Source organism: Littorina saxatilis, unplaced genomic scaffold (genome assembly GCF_037325665.1).
Source record: "Littorina saxatilis isolate snail1 unplaced genomic scaffold, US_GU_Lsax_2.0 scaffold_655, whole genome shotgun sequence".
Lineage (NCBI taxonomy): Eukaryota > Metazoa > Mollusca > Gastropoda > Littorinimorpha > Littorinidae > Littorina > Littorina saxatilis.
The window spans coordinates 7,630-30,985 of NW_027127294.1; the positions used below are offsets into that span (position 1 = coordinate 7,630).

General features: G+C 40.3%; 1 protein-coding gene across 1 annotated transcript; it reads right to left on the minus strand.

Annotated features, from left to right (window-relative positions):
* Positions 1-2,442: 2,442 nt before the first annotated feature.
* On the minus strand, positions 2,443-23,080 carry LOC138955755 (enhancer of polycomb homolog 1-like). Its single transcript, XM_070327295.1, has 15 exons — positions 22,946-23,080; positions 22,513-22,574; positions 21,353-21,539; positions 18,976-19,071; positions 18,525-18,632; positions 17,914-17,981; positions 17,487-17,567; positions 16,809-16,935; positions 14,795-14,968; positions 12,155-12,241; positions 11,499-11,644; positions 10,957-11,079; positions 9,620-10,419; positions 9,060-9,327; positions 2,443-4,422 (listed from the first exon to the last, which is right to left on the minus strand). Exons 1-15 carry the CDS (start codon positions 23,078-23,080, stop codon positions 4,347-4,349), a joined length of 2,538 nt encoding a protein of 845 aa, XP_070183396.1. The 3' UTR covers positions 2,443-4,346.
* Positions 23,081-23,356: the final 276 nt, after the last annotated feature.

The window sequence follows — 23,356 nt, forward strand, 5'->3', positions numbered from 1 at the left end:
GTAGGCGTCTCCCAGGAATTGTTTTTGGTTGGCGTGCGGAGCGGAGAGTTACAAATTACTTTAAAAGAAAACACTTTGGTTACTTCTTAGAGTGTTATGTATGGTCCGACTGAGGTGCCAGTAGCGGACGTTTTAAATGGAAACAAATTGAAACAACTTTTACAGCCCGGACTTCGGTATTGCATTTCAGCTTTGTGGCTTAAAAATTAATTGATGACTTTGGTCATTAAAAATCTGAAAATTGTAAAAAAAAATAGGCCTATTTTTTTTTTTATAAAACGATTCAAATTTACGTTCATCTGATTCTTCATCATTTTCTGATTAAAAAAACATATAAATATGTTATATTTGGATTAAAAACAAGCTCTGAAAATTAAAATTACAAAAATTATGATCAAAATTAAATTTTCGAAATCAATTTAAAAACACTTTCATCTTATTCCTTGTCGGTTCCTGATTCCAAAAACATATAGATATGATATGTTTGGATTAAAAACACGCTCAGAAAGTTAAAACGAAGAGAGGTACAGAAAAGCGTGCTATCCTTCTCAGCGCAACAACTACCCCGCTCTTCTTGTCAATTTCAGTGCCTTTGCCATGAGCGGTGGACTGACGATGCTACGACTTTTTTTCTTGGGTCTTTTAGGCATGTCATCTTTCTTTCTTTATTTGGTGTTTAACGTCGTTTTCAACCACGAAGGTTATATCGCGACGGGGAAAGGGGAGAGATGAGATAGAGCCACTTCTTAATTGTTTCTTGTTCACAAAAGCACTAATAAAAAAATTGCTCCAGGGGCTAGGCATGTCATGCCACATTTGGACACGAACACACATACTGCTATAGTGATCATACGGAAGTTCACAGCTGACTTTGTTTCTTGGGTCTTTCATGCAATTTACACATTTGGACTTGAACATGCACTACGACCGTCATCATACAGAGGAGTGGAGCTCACAGAGCTAGAAGTACTACATTTCTCTGTTGAAGTTTTGGCACTTCATCCACATTTCATCCACATCCGCATCTTCATCCACATGCATCAAGGATGTCGGAAGAGTTTTTCTTATGCTCACATTTATGCAGGAACTCCCCACAGACACTCTAACTAAAGGGTCCTGGGACCCCCAATATTTAAGGGGTCCTCAGAAGAACTTTAGGGTCCCAAGACCAGACAGATTCTAGGAAGGCCTGTGAGACCTTCACAAAAAAGCATCATTTGTCATTAGGGTTAAATTTATTCCGTACATTTGCGTTGGTATAGATGAAGCAGAAAACGTTCTCGTCTTAGAAATCCAGCCATAATCCATTCTGTATGAAAACTAGCAGACTATTCAAGTCTGAAAATCTCCACTGACAGTATGCATAATTTATAACTCCAATTAAGTGCGTTCCGGGACCCGCTCTATTTGAGTTTAGTGCAGTGCGGGAACACCTCCAAGAGTTGTGGTACATTTTGTGTGGCGTCTAGTGCGTATAGTATGCAGGGATGCAGTTTGGGAAGCCCAGCTGAGACCAACGTAAAAATAATCTGGACATAAAAAGTAGGAAGAAATGCAAAGTGGGAACATGTATACAATGGTACAACCGTTTCACTGATCATTAGGCAAAAAACAAAAACAAAAAAGTCTGTTTACGGTATCCCGACCCACCCTATTTTTTTTCTCCGCGCGACCCTAGACTCATTTTGGGCATTGGGGGGGGGGGGGGGGGAGTCTGTTTTTAGGCAAAATAACTTAAAAATAATGGTTTTTGGGAGGAGAAAAAAAAAAAAAAAAAAAAAATCCCGAACTACCGACCCTATTTTTTGGGCCTATGTTACCCACATCACTTTACTCGAGCACTTGTCCAACATTTCTCTTTTTTATGTTTTTAAATTTTTTTACCTCTAGATAGGCTTATAAAATCTTAACAGCTCAGAATACTTTGTCCATACATTTTTTCAAACAAAAAAAAAGAAAAAGGGAGGGGGGGTCCTGCTGCGCGTACAGCTTTTCATTTCAATTTCATCGTAATGAAGAAAACTTGAATCATTGTTCTAAAGTAATACATGTACAACGCACATGAACATACTCTATACTGTACAAAGCAAATTTTTACAGAGTTTGCAGAAAGCGATGTACAAGATTATTCATTTGGTTCCTTCAGCAAGTCTAAACAAAAAGATCACGAAACATCCACAGCGGTATTTGCAGTCACAATGCACTGGCACTAAAGACACACCTTCTACCCACTATTATGTTTAGGATTTAAAAAAAATAAAAAGCACTACCATTCTCTTTCCAGATGTCACAAATTCATAATTGCTTTGAATTCAGCAAACACTTTAGTTTACACACACACACAAACACAAAAAGTGCACATAATTACTCGTTTTTCAACAGATATTCCCAAGTCATGTTTGCGTGCCTCTCTGAATATTTCGTTCCAACAAAAATTGTGAACATTTCTCAGTTATGAATACTATTAGAGATTTTGCACTCAGTATCAATACTACATAAAAAGACCGAAAGAAGAAGGAAAAGAGTTTACAGCAAGAATTCACCGACATAATCACATGTATTGCACACACTCACTTAACAGTTTTCTTTTTTTAACACTTGTTTCAAGTCTCTCATGAGGTAACTTAAAAAACACACAAAAAACACACACATAAAAGGGAAGAAAAGGAGTGAAACAATAAGGTGGAATACATTTTCAAGGCTGCCATTAATTGAACACGTTCCGGTGGTTTCACTTCTTAAGTTTTTTTCCCCCCGAGGCCCCCTGCTTCCATTACAAAGGGAGCAATAAACCTTAAAAATGAAGGTGGTTCAAAATAGTGAGGGGAAAAAAATCGTTGCTTCTGGTAAACAAAACATTGAAAATTCCAAACTCGTGTATTGGTAATTTCTGTCTTCACATTAGAAGAACTCATGCATTTAGCTGCAATATCTCACAAACGTAATTGTGATGATTTCCATGCCCTAAGTCAGGTTTTGTCTCTGATTTTGAAGCAGGATTCACAAAACTAAGCAGAAAGCAATCTTCCCTTCAGTTCCTTTGTTCAGTTCTTCCATAGATATAGATTACAACACAGGAACTACTTATAAATAAGCATGCAGACATTTTGAATCTATAAAACTGTTGTTCCACATCTTTCTTGCAAAGACGGTACAGCCACACCTTCACTCAAGATATGTGACCTTTGAATGAAAAAAAAAAAAAATGAAAAAAAAAAAAAAGCACCTCGTTCATTGGTACTGCAGTTTTTTCCTCTTAATTAATCTGCATCTGGCGTTTTCATATGCAGAGCACATTCCTTGCAGTTACACCCATAACCTGTATTTGCTCCAAGTGCACGTACATCTCCAGACAGACTATTTAGCACTACTACTCCATGTGAGAATTTTTTTCCAAACGCAGGTTTGCTGAATCGTGTCAATCAATAATAAGGATCATATTTCTCTCTCTTGTTACTTTACAAAACTTTTCAAGCACTGCGTTTTAAACTCATGGAGAATGCATCAAGTTACGTCTCAAAATCTGGCAGGTTTTTCTTTGTGCAACTGAACTAGACATGTTGAGGCAGCCTGGCTTGAAATTCAGCTCATATTAATCATTTCAATTTCCTGTTCAAGGGAAGTAACCAAACTGCTGGACATCAACAGAGAAACTCAGAAACATTACACTTGAATTTTGTCAAATGATCTTATACCAGATTTGACAACCTACTGAGTGGTACAAAGGCTTTATTTTTTTCCTTTTTTCTTCTTTTATTTTATATGTAATTTTTTATCTTTTTTTTATATTAGGTACCAGCTTTTTTTGTTTTGATTACCCAACTACTGCCTGCATTTACTCAGGTCGAACTACCCATAGAGAACCAAATGACTGTCAACACAAACCAAAGCATAAGGTAAAGATGACGCCACCAACCTAAATAATAAGAATACCAAACTTCTCAAGCATTTCTCTCAACTGCATACATTACTGTCTATACCTGTCCTTCAACCCAACCAGTCTGATCTCCCACAAAATGTGACAGATAGCAAAGAACAAGTTTTCTACAATCTTAAACCTTTCAGCTTTTCCAGCAGCAACGCAACATACATGCAGCGCATCCACTACCAGGATGCCTTTTGGGGGCGGAGAAATTTTGATGGTATGGAATCGTAGCTCACGACTCTCTCTCTTCTCCCTTGCGTCCCAAAAATGTTTATCATAGCCAGTTACCAAGCGGCGTTCACCAACCGGAGCTGACCTCATGTCTTTTTGCTTCCGCCAGATTTGACTAGCGGTCTCTGCCAGGAATCTGGCTGTATGAGAGTGACAGTGTGATGTTTCCACGACGATCACCAACAGACTGTCAGGAAACGTCCATTGGCATTGGTGTATCTGCGTTGAATATGTGTACGGAGCTATTCCCTTCCTCGTGGCTTGTCCTGTAACAGAATGAACAGCAAATTCACAGCCTTATCAAGCTTGGACGCTTACAAAAATCAGTCCAGATTCAGGTAGAGCAAGTTAGACAACATATCTTCCTCTGACCCTGCGATGCCCCACGGACTTTACGACTGACAGACGACGAATTTACTTGCAATGCTAGCTCGTGTTTGCCATGGCGGCCTTATCTATTTCTTCTGTAAACATTCATGGTTTACGAAACAAAACAAAGCGAAAAACTTTTTTTTATAATTTAAGAAAACAACAAATTGATATCGTCTGTTTACAAGAGACGTATGTTACAGAGGCAGATGTTGATCAATGGGAAAGAGAATGGGGAGGGAAATTATTTTATTCATCTGCAACGAACCACAGCCTGGGCCAAATGATTTTGGTCCGAAAGAATTTTCCGTATGATGTTACGTGTGTTGAGAAATCTAAAAGAGTACAGGAACTTAAGGTTCACTTGGATGATGAAATTCTGTATATTATCAATGTTTACAGTCCGACAACTGTTAATGAAAGAAGAACATTTTATAAGTTTCTCATGAATTATATGAATGGAAAAAACGATGTTAGAAAAATAGTTTGCGGAGATTTTAATTGTGTGCTGGACAATAATTTGGACATTATAAGTGGAGGAAAACATTGTGAAATAGACGTAAACAATTTTAAGAGTTTATTGAATGAACAAGGTTTGAATGATGTATGGCGTTTGTTTCATGCAGAAGATAAAGAGTTTACGTGGTCTCGCAAGACACCTTTTATTGCGAGGAGACTCGATTATATTTTAGCATGTGATGCCGTATTGAACCGTTCTAATAATTGTAAAATACAATCAGTTGCACAAACCGACCACAGAATGGTAGTTATGTATTATAATTTAACACATATAGTAAGAGGTCCTTCGTATTGGAAATTTAATGACAGCCTTTTGCGTGATTCTGAGTTTGTTGACCAAATGAATGTGTTTTTGGAACAATATATAAATGATCATTCCGAGGACAACCCCCACGACAAATGGGATTTCTGTAAAATTCAGATAAGGGAATTCTGCATACGATTTAGTAAAAATAAACATAAGCAAAACATTGATAATAAATCTATGTTGCAAAATCAACTTAACGAAACAGACAAGAAATTGTCAGTTGATACAAAAAATCAGGATCTGTTAACACAAAGAGAAAATTTAAAGCGCAAACTTGAAATATTCAATATTCAAGAAGCAAAGAGTGCACAAGTAAGATCTCGAGAAAGATTTATTGAACAGGGTGAGAAAAACACTCGCTACTTCTTGAATCTCGAAAAGGTAAGAGCAAACGTTAAGATAATGGACAAATTAATGGATGATTCCGGGAATATGATTACATCACAAGAAGAAATAATGAAAGAACAAACAAAATTTTACCACGATGTATTTGGAAAAAATATTGATTTTGACGAAAATAAAGCTGAACGTGAAGTTGATGGATTAAATATTCCACAGTTAACACAAGAACAGAAAGTTGACATGGACCGTGAATTTACTATTGAAGAAATTGGCAGAGCATTACAGTTATTAAGGAACGGATCATCACCAGGTTTGGACGGGCTTACAGCTAGTTTCGTGAAGTTTTTTTGGCCGAGCCTAAAGACGATGGTTTTCAATTCTCTACAAACATCCTTTCAAGTCGGTGAGATGTCGACTACACAAAAAAAGAGCAGTTATTTCCTTACTCCACAAAGGAAAAGATTTACCACGGGACAGCCTAATCAATTGGAGACCAATTTCGCTAACAAATACTGACTACAAAATAATTGCAAAGTGTTTAGCAATTCGCCTCGCATCTGTCATTACTGATATTATCTCAGAAGATCAAGTCGGTTTTATTAAAGGGAGAAAATCAAGCGATGTTATTCGATTGATTGATGACGTAACAGATCTTATGAATCAGAAAAACGAACCAGGCATTTTACTTGCCCTTGACTTTTCACGTGCTTTTGACTCAATTTCTAAAGATTATATGTATTGGGCATTTAAAAAATTTGGTTTCGGTGATAACTTTTTGAATTCCGTAAAAATGTTAACGAATAATACCACAAGTTGCATCAATTACATGGGATGGATCTCTGAGGAATTCGATGTATTAACCGGAATTCGTCAGGGATGTAATTTTTCACCGATGGCCTTTGTCCTTGGCCTTGAACTTTTAGCCATTAAGATACGCAGTGACCCGAATATAAAAGGATTAAAATTCCCGTCATTTCATTTAAAAACCAATTTGGAATATATTTTAAAATTGGCAATGTATGCAGACGACGTAACAATGTTCCTTAAAGATAAACACGATCTCCAACAAGTACTGTTAATAGTAAAACAGTTTTCATGTATTTCAAATTTACATCTGAATGAAAATAAAACAGAGGCAATGTGGCTAGGATCCATGAAGAACAGTCTTGAGCAATACTGTAATATAAGATGGAAAAAACAGTTAAAAATTTTGGGTATAATATTTAGAAACGATATCGCTGCTTCTGACATTGAAGAGAATTGGTCAGTACGGTTTGATAGAATTGAAAGAATTGTTGGAATGTGGTCAAAACGAAATTTAAGCATTAGTGGTAAATTGTGTATCATTAAAACTTTTTTGATATCCCAGTTTGTATATGTTTTGCAGGCACTCTCTGCACCGACAAAAGTGCTTGATAGATTAAATACTATCCTTTTTAAATTTTTGTGGAAACGGAAGTACTCAAATAGTAAAGCTTTTGAAAAGGTGAAACGAACAGTTGTATGTAGTAACATAGAAATAGGCGGTATTAACATGATAAATATGCATGATATGCAGACATCCTTTTTGTTATGTTGGGCAGCCAGGTTACAACAAACCGATTTTGCAAATTGGCAATTGATCCCAAGACATTATTATGAGGTTCTCGGAAGCCAGCTGTGCTGCTTTAAATCAACTGCCAAAACAAAACAGTTTATTGGTCTGACCAGAGTTAAATCAAAATTTTGGCAACAAGTTTTAAAAATATGGATTGAGAACAGATATTTATTTCCTGTTCAAAAAGAAAGTATTCTTGATCAATGTTTGTGGAATAATGCAGATATTATTTTTAGAAAGAATGTGTTGTGTTTTGATAAATGGATTGAAGCCGGTGTGAATTGTGTACGTGATGTATGGATAGACGAAAATATTGTGTCATTTCAACATATTTGTGCCATTGTCGGATATAGCGCCACAAGGCTGTTTGAGTACAACGCTTTGCACACGGCCCTCTGCGCGCGAGCACTGCGGGACAACACAGACGCGGGTGACGAGCATCCTGCGACCTGTTTTCAGGGCATGCTAAATAACCCTTCCCCGAAGAAATTTCGTGCGATATTAACGCAATCCAAAGCCAGTGAACCCTGCGCTGTAAAATTTTGGTCCCACAAATATAACATTTGCATTGACGACAAGTATTGGGTCCTGGCAAGTGCATGTACAAGCGAAGAAAGATTAAAGTTACTCCAATGGAAAATTTTACATAATATTTATCCCACAAATATTTTATTGCATAAAATGAAGTTAAAAGAAAATAGTTTATGTAGTCTTTGTAATGAAATTGATTATATTGAACACTTCTTTTGGAAATGTAGTAAAATGAAATTGTTTTGGGAAAATGTTAGAAGATGTATATTTGTTAATACGGGAGAAAATATTATATTAACAGAAAAAGATGTATTGTTTGGATACTCTCCAGAAGTGCAAACCCCCATAAACAAAATTATTAATCATATTTTGCTCATTTCAAAAATGTGTATCAGTAAGTATAGATATGGTAGACCTATTGATTTGAATGTGATGTTAGGATATGAATTAGCATTGAGATATTTCAGTATTGTGTAAATGTTGAAGGATGAATGAGGATACGTTGTAGACGGATGCTTGAATATTTTTTTGATTAAAAGCCCCACAATGATGTGCTTGGCAAATTTAAAAAAAATAAAAAAAAAATTAAAAAAAAATAAAAAACCATATCTTCCTCTGAAGACAAGACTTATAGTACTGTTGGGCCGACTAAGTTCAACGGACTATATCATGCAGGGGTAAACCCACAGAAAAATTAAACAGCTCAGAATTTCCTTTCCTATCAAGCCTTACAAAAATAAAGCCATTTCTACACAAGCTTTATATTTACTCATTTCCCTTCTACTTTCACTCTTCCTGGATCAAATACCATTTACATTTTTTTTTACTACTATGTTTTTAATGAAAAGCAAAGTCCAGAGAAGAAGCAAAATGAGAGAGCGCAAAGCATTTCTGCAAAACCCTGCCAAGTGCTACTCTTTTCAAACAGTTTGACTTTGTTTCATCATTTGTTCTTCTTCATTTCTTAAATCAAATACTCATTCTTTCTTCTGTCATCCTTTCTTTAATAGACCTTTTCGGTATCTGAGCAGCTCTCGCGAGACTCGCTCTTTGTTATGCTTTGAACATCGCGAGAACTTCGAACCTTGGCTTGTGCAGCTCGCACGAGATCGCTGTACCGCATGCTTTGCTATGCTCTGAAGTTTGCGAGAGATTACGAGAGCTTGGAATACCGATAGGGTCTATTGGTAAGCCAGCTCGGAACAGAATCCAAACTAAAGAAAACACAAAGAACTCACTTGAGAATATTCATAGGCGAAGATGTCGCCAGATTGCACATTCCCGATGCCCCCACCCCTGCAGGCACCTGTTTACTGTTGATCTTTCCCGGCCCAGGGGCGGAGCTTGCACACACGGGGATGGGGGTGGGGACAGGGGCGGGGATGGTGGGAGTGGCTGAGGGGGTTACAGAGGGGGCAGCCACCACAGCTCGGGGAACTGTGGCTGTTGTGATGGGGAGATGGAGATGTAGAATGGATCCTGCCGGAGCTAACCCTGGTGTTTTACCTGCAAAACAAACAGAAATGGTTACGTTTTTTTAAAAACTTGATATAACAGGTAAATTCTAATGAACATGTATACATCTTTGTTTTCTTACAATAGCTGCAGCAGTCAGTCATAAATGTACAAATTTATCAGAAATCAGCCTGCAAGAACTGACAGTCTTAATCAAGCGTGCAAGTAAAAAGCTGGCAAAAAGTAGTTAAAATGTTAACACCAAATAAAACACCAAAAGACAATGTTAAGGTTTTTCTGTGATGAAAACTGTGAACTGACAAGAACCAAAAGTAATACCCACCATGCATAACACCAGAGATGGCAGAAACAGAGGACACAGCAACAGGGCCGTTGGATGTGACGTGGGGATTCTGCGTGGCTAAACTGACTGAATGCGCTGACAATGAAAGCAGAGAAGCAGTGGACAGGGGCAACGTCAATGACGACAGAGGGGTGTGATGGGATTGCACGGCGGAAGGGGCAGAGGCCGTGCCAGCAGTCTTGGTAGCCATGATGGAGGGCTGAGGTGAGAAAGTGACCGGTGCCAGAGCTACTGACGAGGTGACTGAAGATAGAGAAGAAACCAAAGAGGTTGATGGTATCGTCACAGCAGCGTCAGAAACCACGACAATGCTGGCAGGCTGGCCTGCATCCCCACCAGCGTTGACACAGCCTGCAGCAGGGACACTACCACCCCCACCGATACTGCCAACACCGTTGACTCCTTCGCTTCCTTTCAGCACACCGTTCGTTTCCAACTGGGACGAGTCTATCACAGCACTGACGGCAAACTGAGCACTGGCTGAGTCCAGGGTGAAGCGGGAGGTAGGCTGCGAGGAGAACGACCTTTGAAGGTCGGGGCTGCCCAGCTGGTTGCTAGGGGTGACGGTGAAGACCTCCTGGTTGAGAAGGCGAGCTTCCTGCTCTCGATGCATCTCCAGCAGCTGTTCTCGGTGGCAGTTGAAGAGTTCCAGGTTGAACTCCTGGCTGGACGGAGAGGAGGAGGATTTGGAGTTGAAGAGCGAGCGTGGCAGGGAGCGGCCGTTGTCCCGCAAGGAGGTGTCTTCTTCCGGGGGAGGGGTCTGAGGTCTGTAGTATGGACTGCATTCCAAGGGCAGAAAGAGAGAGAGAGAGATGAAAATCCGTGCAAAGATCATGGCAAAACAAAAATCATCTTAGATACGCAAACAAAAACAAAAAAAACCCACACAGCTGTCAGTGATAATGTCAACAAATTTAACAGTATGAATTATAATGTCACATGGGAAAGCCTCAGTTTTCAAGAGGAACAACTCTTTCACAACCCATACAAACCAGAAAGTTACTTCCGAACATCGCCTGAAATTCACATGTCGATATTGAGGTCCATATACTCTTCCTTAACCTTAGTCTTAGATAAGAACGCTGACCACATTACTTCTGACTCAGAATACCTTATTTCTGCAAGTTTCCCCTAAAAAAACACAAGTTGTTATAGCAATAGAACTGTGCAGTCATCCACCCCTTTGAACATCTCATTCTACCAATTTCATATTCTTTTTCATAGTCAAGCGTACATTTCTCAATGTCACAGACAGAAGCTCTTCATCACAAACGATCTCATCAATCATAAAACAGAGAAATGCCCAACCCACTCACATTTTCTTTTCACGAATATATGTAATGTATTCTCCGAGTCGACCAGAGTAGGACTGGCCAGAAGCCAGATCCAGCTTTTCGAGAGCATCGTCCCAAGGTGAAACTCCTCGGTCCAGTATTACTCTGCAAAAGAAAAATTCCTTCACTATAATCAATGCAAAATTGACTTCAACATCACTGACTACTCACTCTAAACCCAAAAGAGGCTACCCCACGCTCATGACTTCTTATAAAATCAAAAACTAAAGTCATCACAAATTTTGATATAAATGTTGTTTGGGCGTTTGAAAATTGAACTTGCTAAAATTATCGCAAAGCTCTCTATGACACAAGAGTATGAAATTGTAAAAAAACGAAAAAGCCTAAAAGCATGACCCCCCACCCCACCCCCCAAAAAAAAAAACCCACTCTTGACAAAAGAAGAGCAAAATCATGCAATCTGGAAATTTAAAAACTTCAGCAACTGGCGGAACCATACAAGTTTTCAAAAGAGAATACAATCTTCACAATCTACAGAGTCTTCTTAGCAAAAAGCTCTTTACCTTCCACCTCTGCCGACTCGGCGACGAGCGAAACCGACACAGCGACCACCTGGAAGGGTGGTGAGTGAGAAGCAGTGGCGCTTGTCTCCCTTTCCACCTTCTTCCGGATCACACCACGGCCAGTTGCCAAGGCGATCACATAATGGCTGAAAGTAACAATAGAGCTGATAAGCATCTTGCTGTACATATGATTATCATGTAAGCTAAAATTAATGAAGTTGAGTAATCAAACAACATTCTATGATCATAGATTTCAGTCTGTCTCACATTCCCTCCTTTTTGAATGCCCCAAGAAAGCACATTCCGACCAGTCACCCAAACAATTATGACATTACAGACATATTCAGTGGTGATTAGTTTACAGTGTAAGGGAAGTAAACACTGCCTGATAAGCAATAATATTTCTCCCTTCATGCACAACACTTCAGGGGTAGGTACTTCCATTCCTCATTGCACACACACACACACACACACAAAGAAAACTCTCCACAACCCCACCATAATCTGGCATGCTTACCTAAACATATTTCAAGAATCTTTAAACCTCTACATCTGCTTGTCTTTCTATATCATGGCTATAATCATCTCCTCCTCAGAATAACGACAGTATTCTACTGCTGTTTGACAAGGTATTAGTATCAGTTCCAAACACTCACTGGGAAGTAGTTGCAAGACTTTCGTCTCTTGAATGCGTAGGCACCGTCAGGATCGTTTTCATCCTCATGGTCAGATGGCGACATTGCCTGCAAAACAGGAGAGGGAATTCAACAAACTGCAAGGTGTACATGTATTAGAAAGAACCAAGTTTTACACACTCCCGACAAGGCCATTCGGGGCATTGCATATGGCAGGGATTGGCTTGGGTTTTGTCCACAAGAGGTCCATTGACTGACTCAGCCACAAATCAATCAGTCATTTTGCAAACCAAACAGTCAAGAAAAAAAACTTTCCTTCCACCACGGGACAGCCGCGATTGTGCATTACGGCAGTGAGGAGAAACTTCTGAAAGTTTGTTTACTATGTACAAATGAGAGGAAAGTTCAATTCATTTCTTCATTTTCTTGTTTATTTTCCAATGGTCTTACATGAAGAGGAATAAAAGGTCTGAGGACACAGTTACCTTATTTATTTCAATTAAGTAAGGAAGGGGGAAAAAAAGAAAGAACAAGACGGCAGACAAAAATAAGACGAGCTGACTGACTCTGCTGCATGTCTATCGGTCAGTTGACGGATTGAGACCCATGTGTGTCGGTCTTTTCCGAATTTAACATGGCAAAAGACCGATGACCGACGCCCAAGCCAATCCCTGTATGGTGGACAGTGTTCCATGTTTACTTGCCAACTCAATATTTGGTATGGAACCCATTACTTTGCCCTCTTTTTTGGCCATTAGAACCAATCAATCGTACCTGCGATGTACCTGCCTTTTTAATGAACAGACACCTACCAATTTAGCTTGCCTAGTGTAATAATTTCCTTAATTATGCTGACAAAAATGTAGCCGTCATCATAGGCCGCCTACAATGTCGGCCCTAAAAGTGCCTTGTCATTGCAGCTAATACGGTATACAATCAAATGGCAAGATGAAGCTGAACAAGAAGTACCGTATTTGACGGATTACAAGACGCACCGTTTTATAAGCCGCACCCCGGACTTTAAAAAAAAAAATTGGGACGAGCCACGTATAGGCCGCGTCACTATATTAGCCGCCGTCGAAAAAAATATAATCAGATCGTGTCAATCAATCAAAACAACCAGGCAAACGAAAGTACGGTATTTGGCGAAATCGGCTCTGAGAATAAACAAGTGAAACAAAGAAGAAAAGTGAAAAAGTTTGAAGAAAAATATCACACACACAATTTGTAACCAACACACACATGTAGTCCCGCCCGGAATAAGCTTTTTTTGGATGATTTACGACTTTTGCGCACATTTCGAGCAGATGAAAACACAACATGGCTGCTCTCGCTCCTCCAACTATCGCGAGACACAACAAGAAGGGCAAAGCCCATACGACTCACATGCTTTACACATTTTTCCTACCAAAATACATGTGACCTTGACCCAAGGTCAAGGTCATCCAAGGTCATGCAACACAAAGCTGTTAATTCAAGACATAGGAAGTACAATGGTGCTTATTGGCTCTTTCTACCATGAGATATGGTCACTTTTAGTGGTTCACTACCTTATTTTGGTCACATTTCATAAGGGTCAAAGTGACCTTGACCTTGATCATATGTGACCAAATGTGTCTCATGATGAAAGCATAACATGTGCCCCACATAATTTTTAAGTTTGAAACAGTTATCTTCCATAGTTCAGGGTCAAGGTCACTTCAAAATATGTATACAATCCAACTTTGAAGAGCTCCTGTGACCTTGACCTTGAAGCAAGGTAAACCAAACTGGTATCAAAAGATGGGGCTTACTTTGCCCTATATATCATATATAGGTGAGGTATTGAATCTCAAAAACTTCAGAGAAAATGGAAAAAATGTGAAAAATAGCTGTTTTTTAGGCAACATTTATGGCCCCTGCGACCTTGACCTTGAAGCAAGGTCAAGATGCTATGTATGTTTTTTGGGGCCTTGTCATCATACACCATCTTGCCAAATTTGGTACTGATAGACTGAATAGTGTCCAAGAAATATCCAACGTTAAAGTTTTCCGGACGGACGGACGGACGACTCGGGTGAGTACATAGACTCACTTTTGCTTCGCATGTGAGTCAAAAAAACGAAATCTCGCGCGCGCGAGATCCTGATACATCCGGTGTTTCTCTGTACGCTATCTTGTCACAACGACTTGTTGACAAACGAAGATTCGCGAAAGAAAGAGAAAAGCGCCGAGTCTTGTCTTTCTTTCTTTCTTTCTTTGGTGTTTAATGTCGTTTTCAACCATTCAAGGTTATATCGCGACGGGGGAAGGGGGGGAGAGCCGAGTCTTGAGAAGAGAGCTAATAAAGTACCGGTAATCGCTAATCGAGCGAAATGAAAATCCGCGGCGACTTCCATTAGGTGAATGATTTCAAGTTTAGGTAACGTTTTAGCCGCATCTTTTTATAAGCAGCAATGCGATTTAAAAAAAAAAAAGTCGCGGCTTGTAGTCCGTCAAATACGGTACCTCACTGGTTGCCAAGAGATTCAAATGACAGGGATGAAAGTTGAAAAAAAAGATTTCTGATAATATCCGGAGCCACTATATGCACTAATCCACATTTATTTGCAAAACGTTCTTAAAATACATATGGGAATTCTCATCCCTGCAATAATCCTTCCAATCATGTGAGATACTTACAGGTGACATAATATCCTCCTCGGAGCTGTCCAAGTCGTGGTGCAAGATGTCAACGTCACCGAAGGAGGCAGCAGTAGCGATGGCAGCGGCAGTGGCGTGGGGGTGGTTGGACTGTTGTGACTGTTTCTGCCGACGTTTGTACTGACGCTTCTTCCGCACTGGGGCCACCTCATCCTGTGGAAAAAGGTTGGTACAAAACTGAACCAAAATATCAGTTATACGAAAGCGAAAACTACAAAAGAAAATTCAACAGTTCTACACAGAAGCATGCCGTTCCTCCCAAAAGTAAACAAGAAGGGCAAAGCCCATACGACTCACATGCTTGACCTTGACATGACTTTGACCTTCAGGGTCAAGGTCAAATAACTAAACCTAGCAATGACATCATACACTAAGAACGGCTTTACACATTTTTCCTACCAAAATACATGTGACCTTGACCCAAGGTCAAGGTCATCCAAGGTCATGCAACACAAAGCTGTTAATTCAAGACATAGGAAGTACAATGGTGCTTATTGGCTCTTTCTACCATGAGATATGGTCACTTTTAGTGGTTCACTACCTTATTTTGGTCACATTTCATAAGGGTCAAAGTGACCTTGACCTTGATCATATGTGACCAAATGTGTCTCATGATGAAAGCATAACATGTGCCCCACATAATTTTTAAGTTTGAAACAGTTATCTTCCATAGTTCAGGGTCAAGGTCACTTCAAAATATGTATACAATCCAACTTTGAAGAGCTCCTGTGACCTTGTTTGTTTGTTTATTTGTTGCTTAACGTCCAGCCGACTACGCAGAGCCATATCAGGACGAGGAACGGGGGGATGAAGGGGGCCACTTGTCAAGCGATTCCTGTTTACAAATGCACTAACCCATTACTTGTGTCCCAGCAGGCTTTAGTAAAACTAAATTAATACCTACTGGAAGATTACCAGTTTCCAGTATGTTAAAATAGGCTTAACCTATCTACTGCTGGACTTACATCAGAACACTAACAGATTAAACTATACATGAATCGCGAGACAAGCGGCAAGAGAAGAGATTTTTGGAAAAAATACAGGTGAATGAGCAAGAAGGCAGAAAAAAGAAAAGAATTCATGAAGAAAAAGAGAGCATGACAGGAAAGAGGAACCAAAAATCTACCTAACAGCAAACTAGAAAGCTCCTGCGGTTCCAAAAACAGGAGGGGCCTTTAATTTCATAACCGCAGTGCCCCACTGCGGGATCCTGTGACCTTGACGCAAGGTAAACCAAACTGGTATCAAAAGATGGGGCTTACTTTGCCCTATATATCATATATAGGTGAGGTATTCAATCTCAAAAACTTCAGAGAAAATGGGAAAAATGTGAAAAATAGCTGTTTTTTAGACAACATTTATGGCCCCTGCGACCTTGACCTTGAAGCAAGGTCAAAATGCTATGTATGTTTTTTGGGGCCTTGTCATCATACACCATCTTGCCAAATTTGGTACTGATAGACTGAATAGTGTCCAAGAAATATCCAACGTTAAAGTTTTCCGGACGGACGACTCGGGTGAGTACATAGACTCACTTTTGCTTCGCATGTGAGTCAAAAAAGGGCGGTTTCACTTTATGCCTTGCTGTTTGCACAAGGTACTGTAAAATGTTATGCGCCGGTTTGTGCCAAGAATTGTGATACAACAGTCTGATCAAAAGAAAGGTGTACATTTATGTCTTAATAAATTCATGTTCACAATCTAACAACCCATAATCATCTTGATCTTCTCCATAATATCTGTTTGATCGGTTCAAGTCCCATAAATCTTTGTACTGCCTTCGCATCAACTCTACCCAGAAATACACATGAAGTACAAAACACGCAGGAACATTTCTTTGTGCGCCCGATACTATGCGAAGATCATAACTCTCCTTTGCTTCGGATCATTGTTTTTTTCAGACTCGTTTTCCCAAAGGCTTCTGAATCCACTAATATTATTCTTACTTAAAAAACAACAACAGAACCACCATGTCTAACAAAAAGCCACATACCCCATTGTAAGCGGATACTGCCTGACCATTGCTGTTGAACATATATGGGGGGATGAAAGACGGCATCTTTTCTCTCTCAGCCTCCGCCTCTTCAAGCAAGGCCCCACTGAAGTCCTCCATCTGGAAGCTGAAAGTAAAAAAAGAAAACAGTAAATACCAAAAATCTGATGGTAATTCAGAATAAACTGTTGCTTCGAACCTTGAACTCATCACTGAATTATCACCAATGCCTGGCTTGAGACCTGCAAACACAAATCTCCCAAGAAATGTCTACTGAACGTGACTGTGCACTGCTGTTTTGTGTGCGTGCAGTAATGTTCACAGGCCTCAGCCTTAGGTCACTGATGCAAACTTTTTTTTAATCTGACATATTGTTCTGATCCCTGGCCAGTCCACTGTTTGATGCAGGATCTCTTCTGACGTAACTTTTTTTTTAACCTAGCACATTTCGACCTGTACATATTGTCGTTCTAGGGCCAACTGACCTTTTGTTCTCTTCGTCTAAGAAAAACAATGTGTATATGAGTGTTTTGTTGTTGTTTTTATTTGCATGTGCATCTGTGTGCATGGCAGTAGTTGTGGTTTCAGGGTTTGATCGGTTTTAGACACGACTAAATGATTTCCTGAAACCACAGAAGAACAGAGTCTAACCATTTAACAGTAACCAGAAACACTCACCGTTTTTCCATGATTTCAATGGTGAGCTGCACAATTTCTTTTTTGCTCTTTTCTCGCCTCTTGAGAAACTGTGTAAGAGTGCTGAAACAGAATCAAGCAGCATATCAATTCAAGTAACACACTTTCTTTGTAGGGCTCACAATGTCTGAAGTTCAACTGCAAAATAGTCACTTCTTTTCCCACTATTTTCAAAGTCAAAGGACAACATAAAGTGTACTTATCCCAGAGGATGAAAAGAAATAATCTATTACGCGATAATTTTATAATCAAAATACAGCTAACACTCGCAACAATGTACAACTATCAGCATGCCATAATTGACGAAGGTCAGGCTAATTAATCAAAACTTTTATTTTCACATGATATAATTCCTCTCAGAATTGTGGTACAAATAGCATACAGCACAATAGAAAAAGTGCAAGTTTACCTGGCTTTCACCATGTCTCGCTTCAACTTCAACATCCTCTCATAAGAAACTTCGTCGTTCTTCCGGTTCTGAAAAGAAAAAACTAATATAAGGCACAAAAAAAAAAAATAGTCTGTTTACGGTAACCTGACCGACCCTATTTTTTTCGCGCGACCCTAGACTTTTTTTTTGGCATTTGGGGGAAAAAAAAAAAAATTAAAAAATCCCGACCTACCGACCCTATTTTTTGGGCCTATGTTACCGTAAACAGACCTATTTTTGGGGGGGGCCTAAAGATACCTCACTTTTCTCTCAGCATCTTGGTCAAATGGGAATATCAACTTTTTAAAAATGTTGATTCCCTGAAAGCATCATGACGCAGCTATGTGTAACTACCATATATCCTAAACAGCGGTGAAATTACTCAACAATATCAAATTTCTTCTTTTTCTATTCCATGGCTACCCATGGTAAAATATTCTGCAATCACTCATGTTTATGCACAAGAGGATTTGTACGTTATGACCTTTTCACCCCGCAATTCAGGCAGCATACACCCATATCGAGGGAAAATACACCCCCTTGAAGACAGGTTTTTGATTTGAAACAGTTTAACTTCTGAGAAGAATTACCTTTCTTGTCTGCATCTTCTCTGTTCGTCTGCGGAAAGCAACATATGGGTTGTTGGTTGTCGTGCCATCGCGCTTTTCTGACTTGACTTGCTGGATCAGTGGCATCTCCTGCAAATCAAAACACACAGTATCAACAAACTGCACACACTAACAACAGAATAAAACCTGTGCAATAAAACGCACAGTTTTCAGTTTCTGGACCTTTTCAAAGAGAACAATTTTCACGAAAGAAGGCATTTCAGCTGGTGAGGATCAATCAGACTTGTGTCATGACTGGAGGCCATCAAACCCAAGAAATGCTTTACAATGAAGCAATTCTAGCTTCAGCAACATTCAAAAGAACATCAACATAATTTTTTTTCAATATGCAGCTGGCCATTTCTTATACTGAGAATTTCATCAGATGACTCAAAAACTCATCCCCTCAGAGCCAAACAAACAGAAAACTCACCAGACGAAGGCGTTTGTTGAGCCAGTAGTCATAGACTGCAATAATCAGATCATCATCTTCCTTCAGCAGCAGTTTGGCCTCAGGAAGTGTCACAACCTGCAAGTGCAACAGAAAAAACGACGTCACAACATCACCGACAGTAAGAACTGGTTTTACAACACCACTCCGACCTCAACCACAGAGAGAAAAAAAGGACAGCACAATTCTGATTATCTTCAGGTCATATACGTACTAGGATGTTTTCTAAGTAGGGAACTGGACTTCTCACAGCTTTCAAGAAATTCCCTTGCCATGGTAGTATTGCTACACACACAAACATAGTTTGTTTGTTTGTTTGTTTATTTGTTGCTTAACGTCCAGCCGACTACGCAGAGCCATATCAGGACGAGGAAGGGGGGGATGAAGGGGGCCACTTGTCAAGCGATTCCTGTTTACAAATGCACTAACCCATTACTTGTGTCCCAGCAGGCTTTAGTAAAACTAAATTAATACCTACTGGAAGATTACCAGTTTCCAGTATGTTAAAATAGGCTTAACCTATCTACTGCTGGACTTCAGACATGGGATTCAGAAAAAGTGATAATTAAGGAAAAAAAAAAGTGGGGGTCTGGGGGCCGCAGAAGGCCCCCAGTAGGGTCCAGGGGCAACGCCCCTGGTCGGGGTCTGGGGGCGAAGCCCCCAGAAGCTGAGGGTTTTTAGTATTTTAGACACACAAAAATGGCCCTGAAATGCATATTTCAGCTTAATCATAGCCCCCCCCCCCCCCCTCCCTTTCTCTTCCTTCCCATGTTTTTCAAATTAATTTTACGCTAAGACTAAAACTAAGGAGGAGAAAGAGAGAGAGAGAGAGAGAGAGAGAGAGAGAGAGAGAGAGAGAGAGAGAGAGAGAGAGAGAGAGAGGCGGGGATGGGGGGGGGGGTGGTGGCGTGTGACGGTGTGGTTTCAATGTTCTTACCTTGTCGGTGCCAAACGACCCCAGTGACTGATTACACGACTGGGTTTTCAGGATAGTCAGGTGCTTGTTGCTTTTCAAGTGGCTTTTGAGGGCAGTCTTTCCATTGGAACCGTAGTTGATAACATTAACATCGTTGCACAAAGTGCACTATAAGCTTTTCCCGGCAAGTTGATTTTAGCAAAAGCATCGCCAACTTTCAGTTTCACGTCTTGTGTCTTCTGGCCTTTCTCGTATTTCCAGCTCAATGATACAACTTCATCGAGCCAGTCGAATCTCCAGAGATTTTTCTTGTACTTCTGCTGGTCAATTTCCCGGGATAGAACGGTTTCGTCTCGCTTTAGCTTCCTCATCATTTTGGCAAGTGGCTCGAAGCGATGTAAAAATGGCGCCGAATCATTCTCATACGGTATGCTTTAGCTTATACTGAATCCCCGATAGCTACGTTGAAACGGTGACTGTAGGAGACAAAGACACAGAGCGCGTTCCCATACGGATCGACCAGCAACAGTCTGACCGTTTTAGGAACCAACCGTTCAAGAATAGTATGGAATGGAGCGTCGCGATCAGCGGACCGGCCGAAAAACTTGGGTCTTTACCTACATATACCCCAACATTTTCTCAGCGGATTTGCACGAATCTCAAGAATGATCCCTGGACCCTAAAAATTTACGGAATTCCGTAATTTTACGGAAGAATCCCATGTCTGGGACTTACATCAGAACACTAACAGATTAAACTATACATGAATCGTGAGACAAGCGGCAAGAGAAGAGATTTTTGGAAAAAATACAGGTGAATGAGCAAGAAGGCAGAAAAAAGAAAAGAATTCATGAAGAAAAAGAGAGCATGACAGGAAAGAGGAACCAAAAATCTACCTAACAGCAAACTAGAAAGCTCCTGCGGTTCCAAAAACAGGAGGGGCCTTTAATTTCATAACCGCAGTGCCCCACTGCGGGACACAAACATAGTAGAAACAGGCATGAGATAATGACAATGGTACACACAAAATCCTCCCTCCTCCTAGGAAATTAGCCAAAGACATGATACAAAATCTTGCAGTCTGGGGATCTCAGGAAAGATCCCTGAAGCTCCCAACAGGCCCAGAAAAATGCCCCCACCTAAGAAGTGTAACCTCAGCATCTGCTTTTCAAGGATTATTGGGCGGTTAGTGTTTAGGCCAAAAAAAAAGAGGTCTGTTTACGGTAACCCGACCGACCCTATTTTTTTCGCGCGACCCTAGACTTTTTTTTGGCATTTGGGGAAAAAAAATCTTTTGTAGCAAAATAACGTAAAAATATGTTTTTTTGGAGAAATTAAAAAAAAAATCACGACCTACCGACCCTATTTTTTGGGCCTATGTTACCGTAAACAGACCTATTTTTTTTTTTTGGCCTTATCATTATTTTTCACAGCAAATCATACCTGCTGCCCAGAGCCTTTTTCTAGACGGTCCATCATCTCCTCAAACTTGATGGGAGTGATCTCCATCTTTTTGCTCTGTTCCTGCAGCCAGCTTTCGTCTTCCGAGTCCAGGTCGTAGTCCGGTATCTCCTGCTCCATGCCCAGCGCTACAAAATATGAAAACAAACTGCCTTGATGAGACTGTATGCTTCAACCAAAGTGTAGACCCCAAATCCCTGCAAAAGCATGCAGTGATGTACAGCATTGTTCGGCATGGTTTCAAAAGTTTGGTAGTGTAAACGCTTCATGTGTACACTACATTGGGGTGTGCACGTTAAAGATCCCACGATTGACAAAAGGGTCTTTCCTGGCAAAACTGTATAGGCATAGAATAAAAAATGTCCACCAAAATACCCGTGTGACTTAGAATAATAGGCCGTGAAAAGTAGGATATGTGCCGAAATGGCTGCGATCTGCTGGTCGATGTGAATGCGTGATGTATTGTGTAAAAAATTCCATCCCACACGGCATAAATAGATCCCTGCGCCTTGAGTCCGAGTCTGGAGATATGTGCGCGATATAAGACTTCATATAACATCATATAATGTCACACGCTTTCCTTCTTTGCCACTACTAAAGCAAACGTGTGCAAGATTGTATGTTACACGCTTTGGAGCATGTGCAAGAACGGATTCAAACTCGAACACGTCCCTCCAAAAGCCCCAAAATGCACACACAACTTTTATTTCTCCTGCTGTTATCGTTTCTTCTCTTTACAAATTCTTCAACGTTAAAGTTACATACAGTTCAAACAATCATTCAACTGTATTTATTGGACCTTACACAGACTGTAGGAAGAGGCAAACCGTCTTGAACAATATTTTTCCCCAGGAAGCGACTCCAAGAACACAGAAGACTCGAAGGTGAGTGACGTACCTTGTAGTCTTTCTGTGATAGTAGTAGTCCAGTGGACGATACCTTCCGCCTGTGGTCGAATTAAACGGTAATAAAACCGTTATTTCTAATATGCTGACTGTTAGCAAATAACAGACATGTCTCACAAACAATATCAGCATTCGCCTAAAAGGCTCATGCTTGATATCTTTTTTTCTCGACATGTCCGTTATCACTTGCTAACAGTCAGCATATTAGAAATAACTCATAATATCGCTTTGACGAACCAATGAGCGCTTCTGGGGTGATAACGCGAGACAACTCCTGTGATCTTGCCGCGAGGTTCCGCCTGTTACCATTGGTTTTTTTCTGTATAAAATGCACGACTTACACACGAACTGTTACCAAAGCGACATGCTATTTCAGACCAATGCACGTTTTTTTCCTTTCTCGTGTGATCTTGCCGCGAGGTTCCGCCTGTTACCTGCCGAAAGAAAGAAGGGGCATAACCTCACCAGAACCGCCCATTATTTTGCTCGCTGATCCCCTCTGTGTGTGTGTGTGTGTGTGTGTGTGTGTGTGTGTGTGTGTGGAGGTATTGCACCTCGCTCATAGCGGATTGAAAGTATGTCAAATACACGGCTGAGTAGCCGTGGGTAAGTATACTTCGATACTTCGAAAGTGTACCTTGGCCGGGCTGTCTGCGGAGCATCCGCCTACCGGCTCGCACATCTCGTCTCTACAATGCACTTTGAAAGTGGACTCTGGTCCAGCTGACAGCCTCCGACACTCGCAGCCAATCAAAAACTGCAGAGCGTCTGCGGCAGAGCAACTGACACGCCCCCTTGACGACATTCCCCCCCCCTCCCCTTTCCACCGTCCGTCCTACAAAAAAAAGCAAAACAAAGTTACTCTTTGTCAGATCATTATATTAGACAGGATCGCCAACTCCGCGCGTGCGCCAGGGCGGCAAGTTGCCGAAATAATTGTGCCGCCCAGTTCCTTTTGTTTGCAGGCAAATCAAGAAAAACCAAAACAAGAGTGAGACATGTTTAGCATGAACATATACGTATACTATTTAAAAGGGATATACCGTTACATTTCTTCTGCTGGGGCAAAACATTTTAATAT

What these genes read in the sequence shown, in the direction of transcription:
- LOC138955755 (XM_070327295.1), bottom strand. Translation starts at nt 23,080, where the DNA reads ATGTCGTCAAGGGGGCGTGTCAGTTGCTCTGCCGCAGACGCTCTGCAG. An exon ending in AGGAGGATATTATGTCACCT is followed by an intron (nt 12,242 to 14,794) that starts GTAAGTATCTCA and finishes CCTGTTTTGCAG; the next exon opens with GCAATGTCGCCATCTGACCA. An exon ending in AGTCTTGCAACTACTTCCCA is followed by an intron (nt 11,645 to 12,154) that starts GTGAGTGTTTGG and finishes TGTTACTTTCAG; the next exon opens with CCATTATGTGATCGCCTTGG.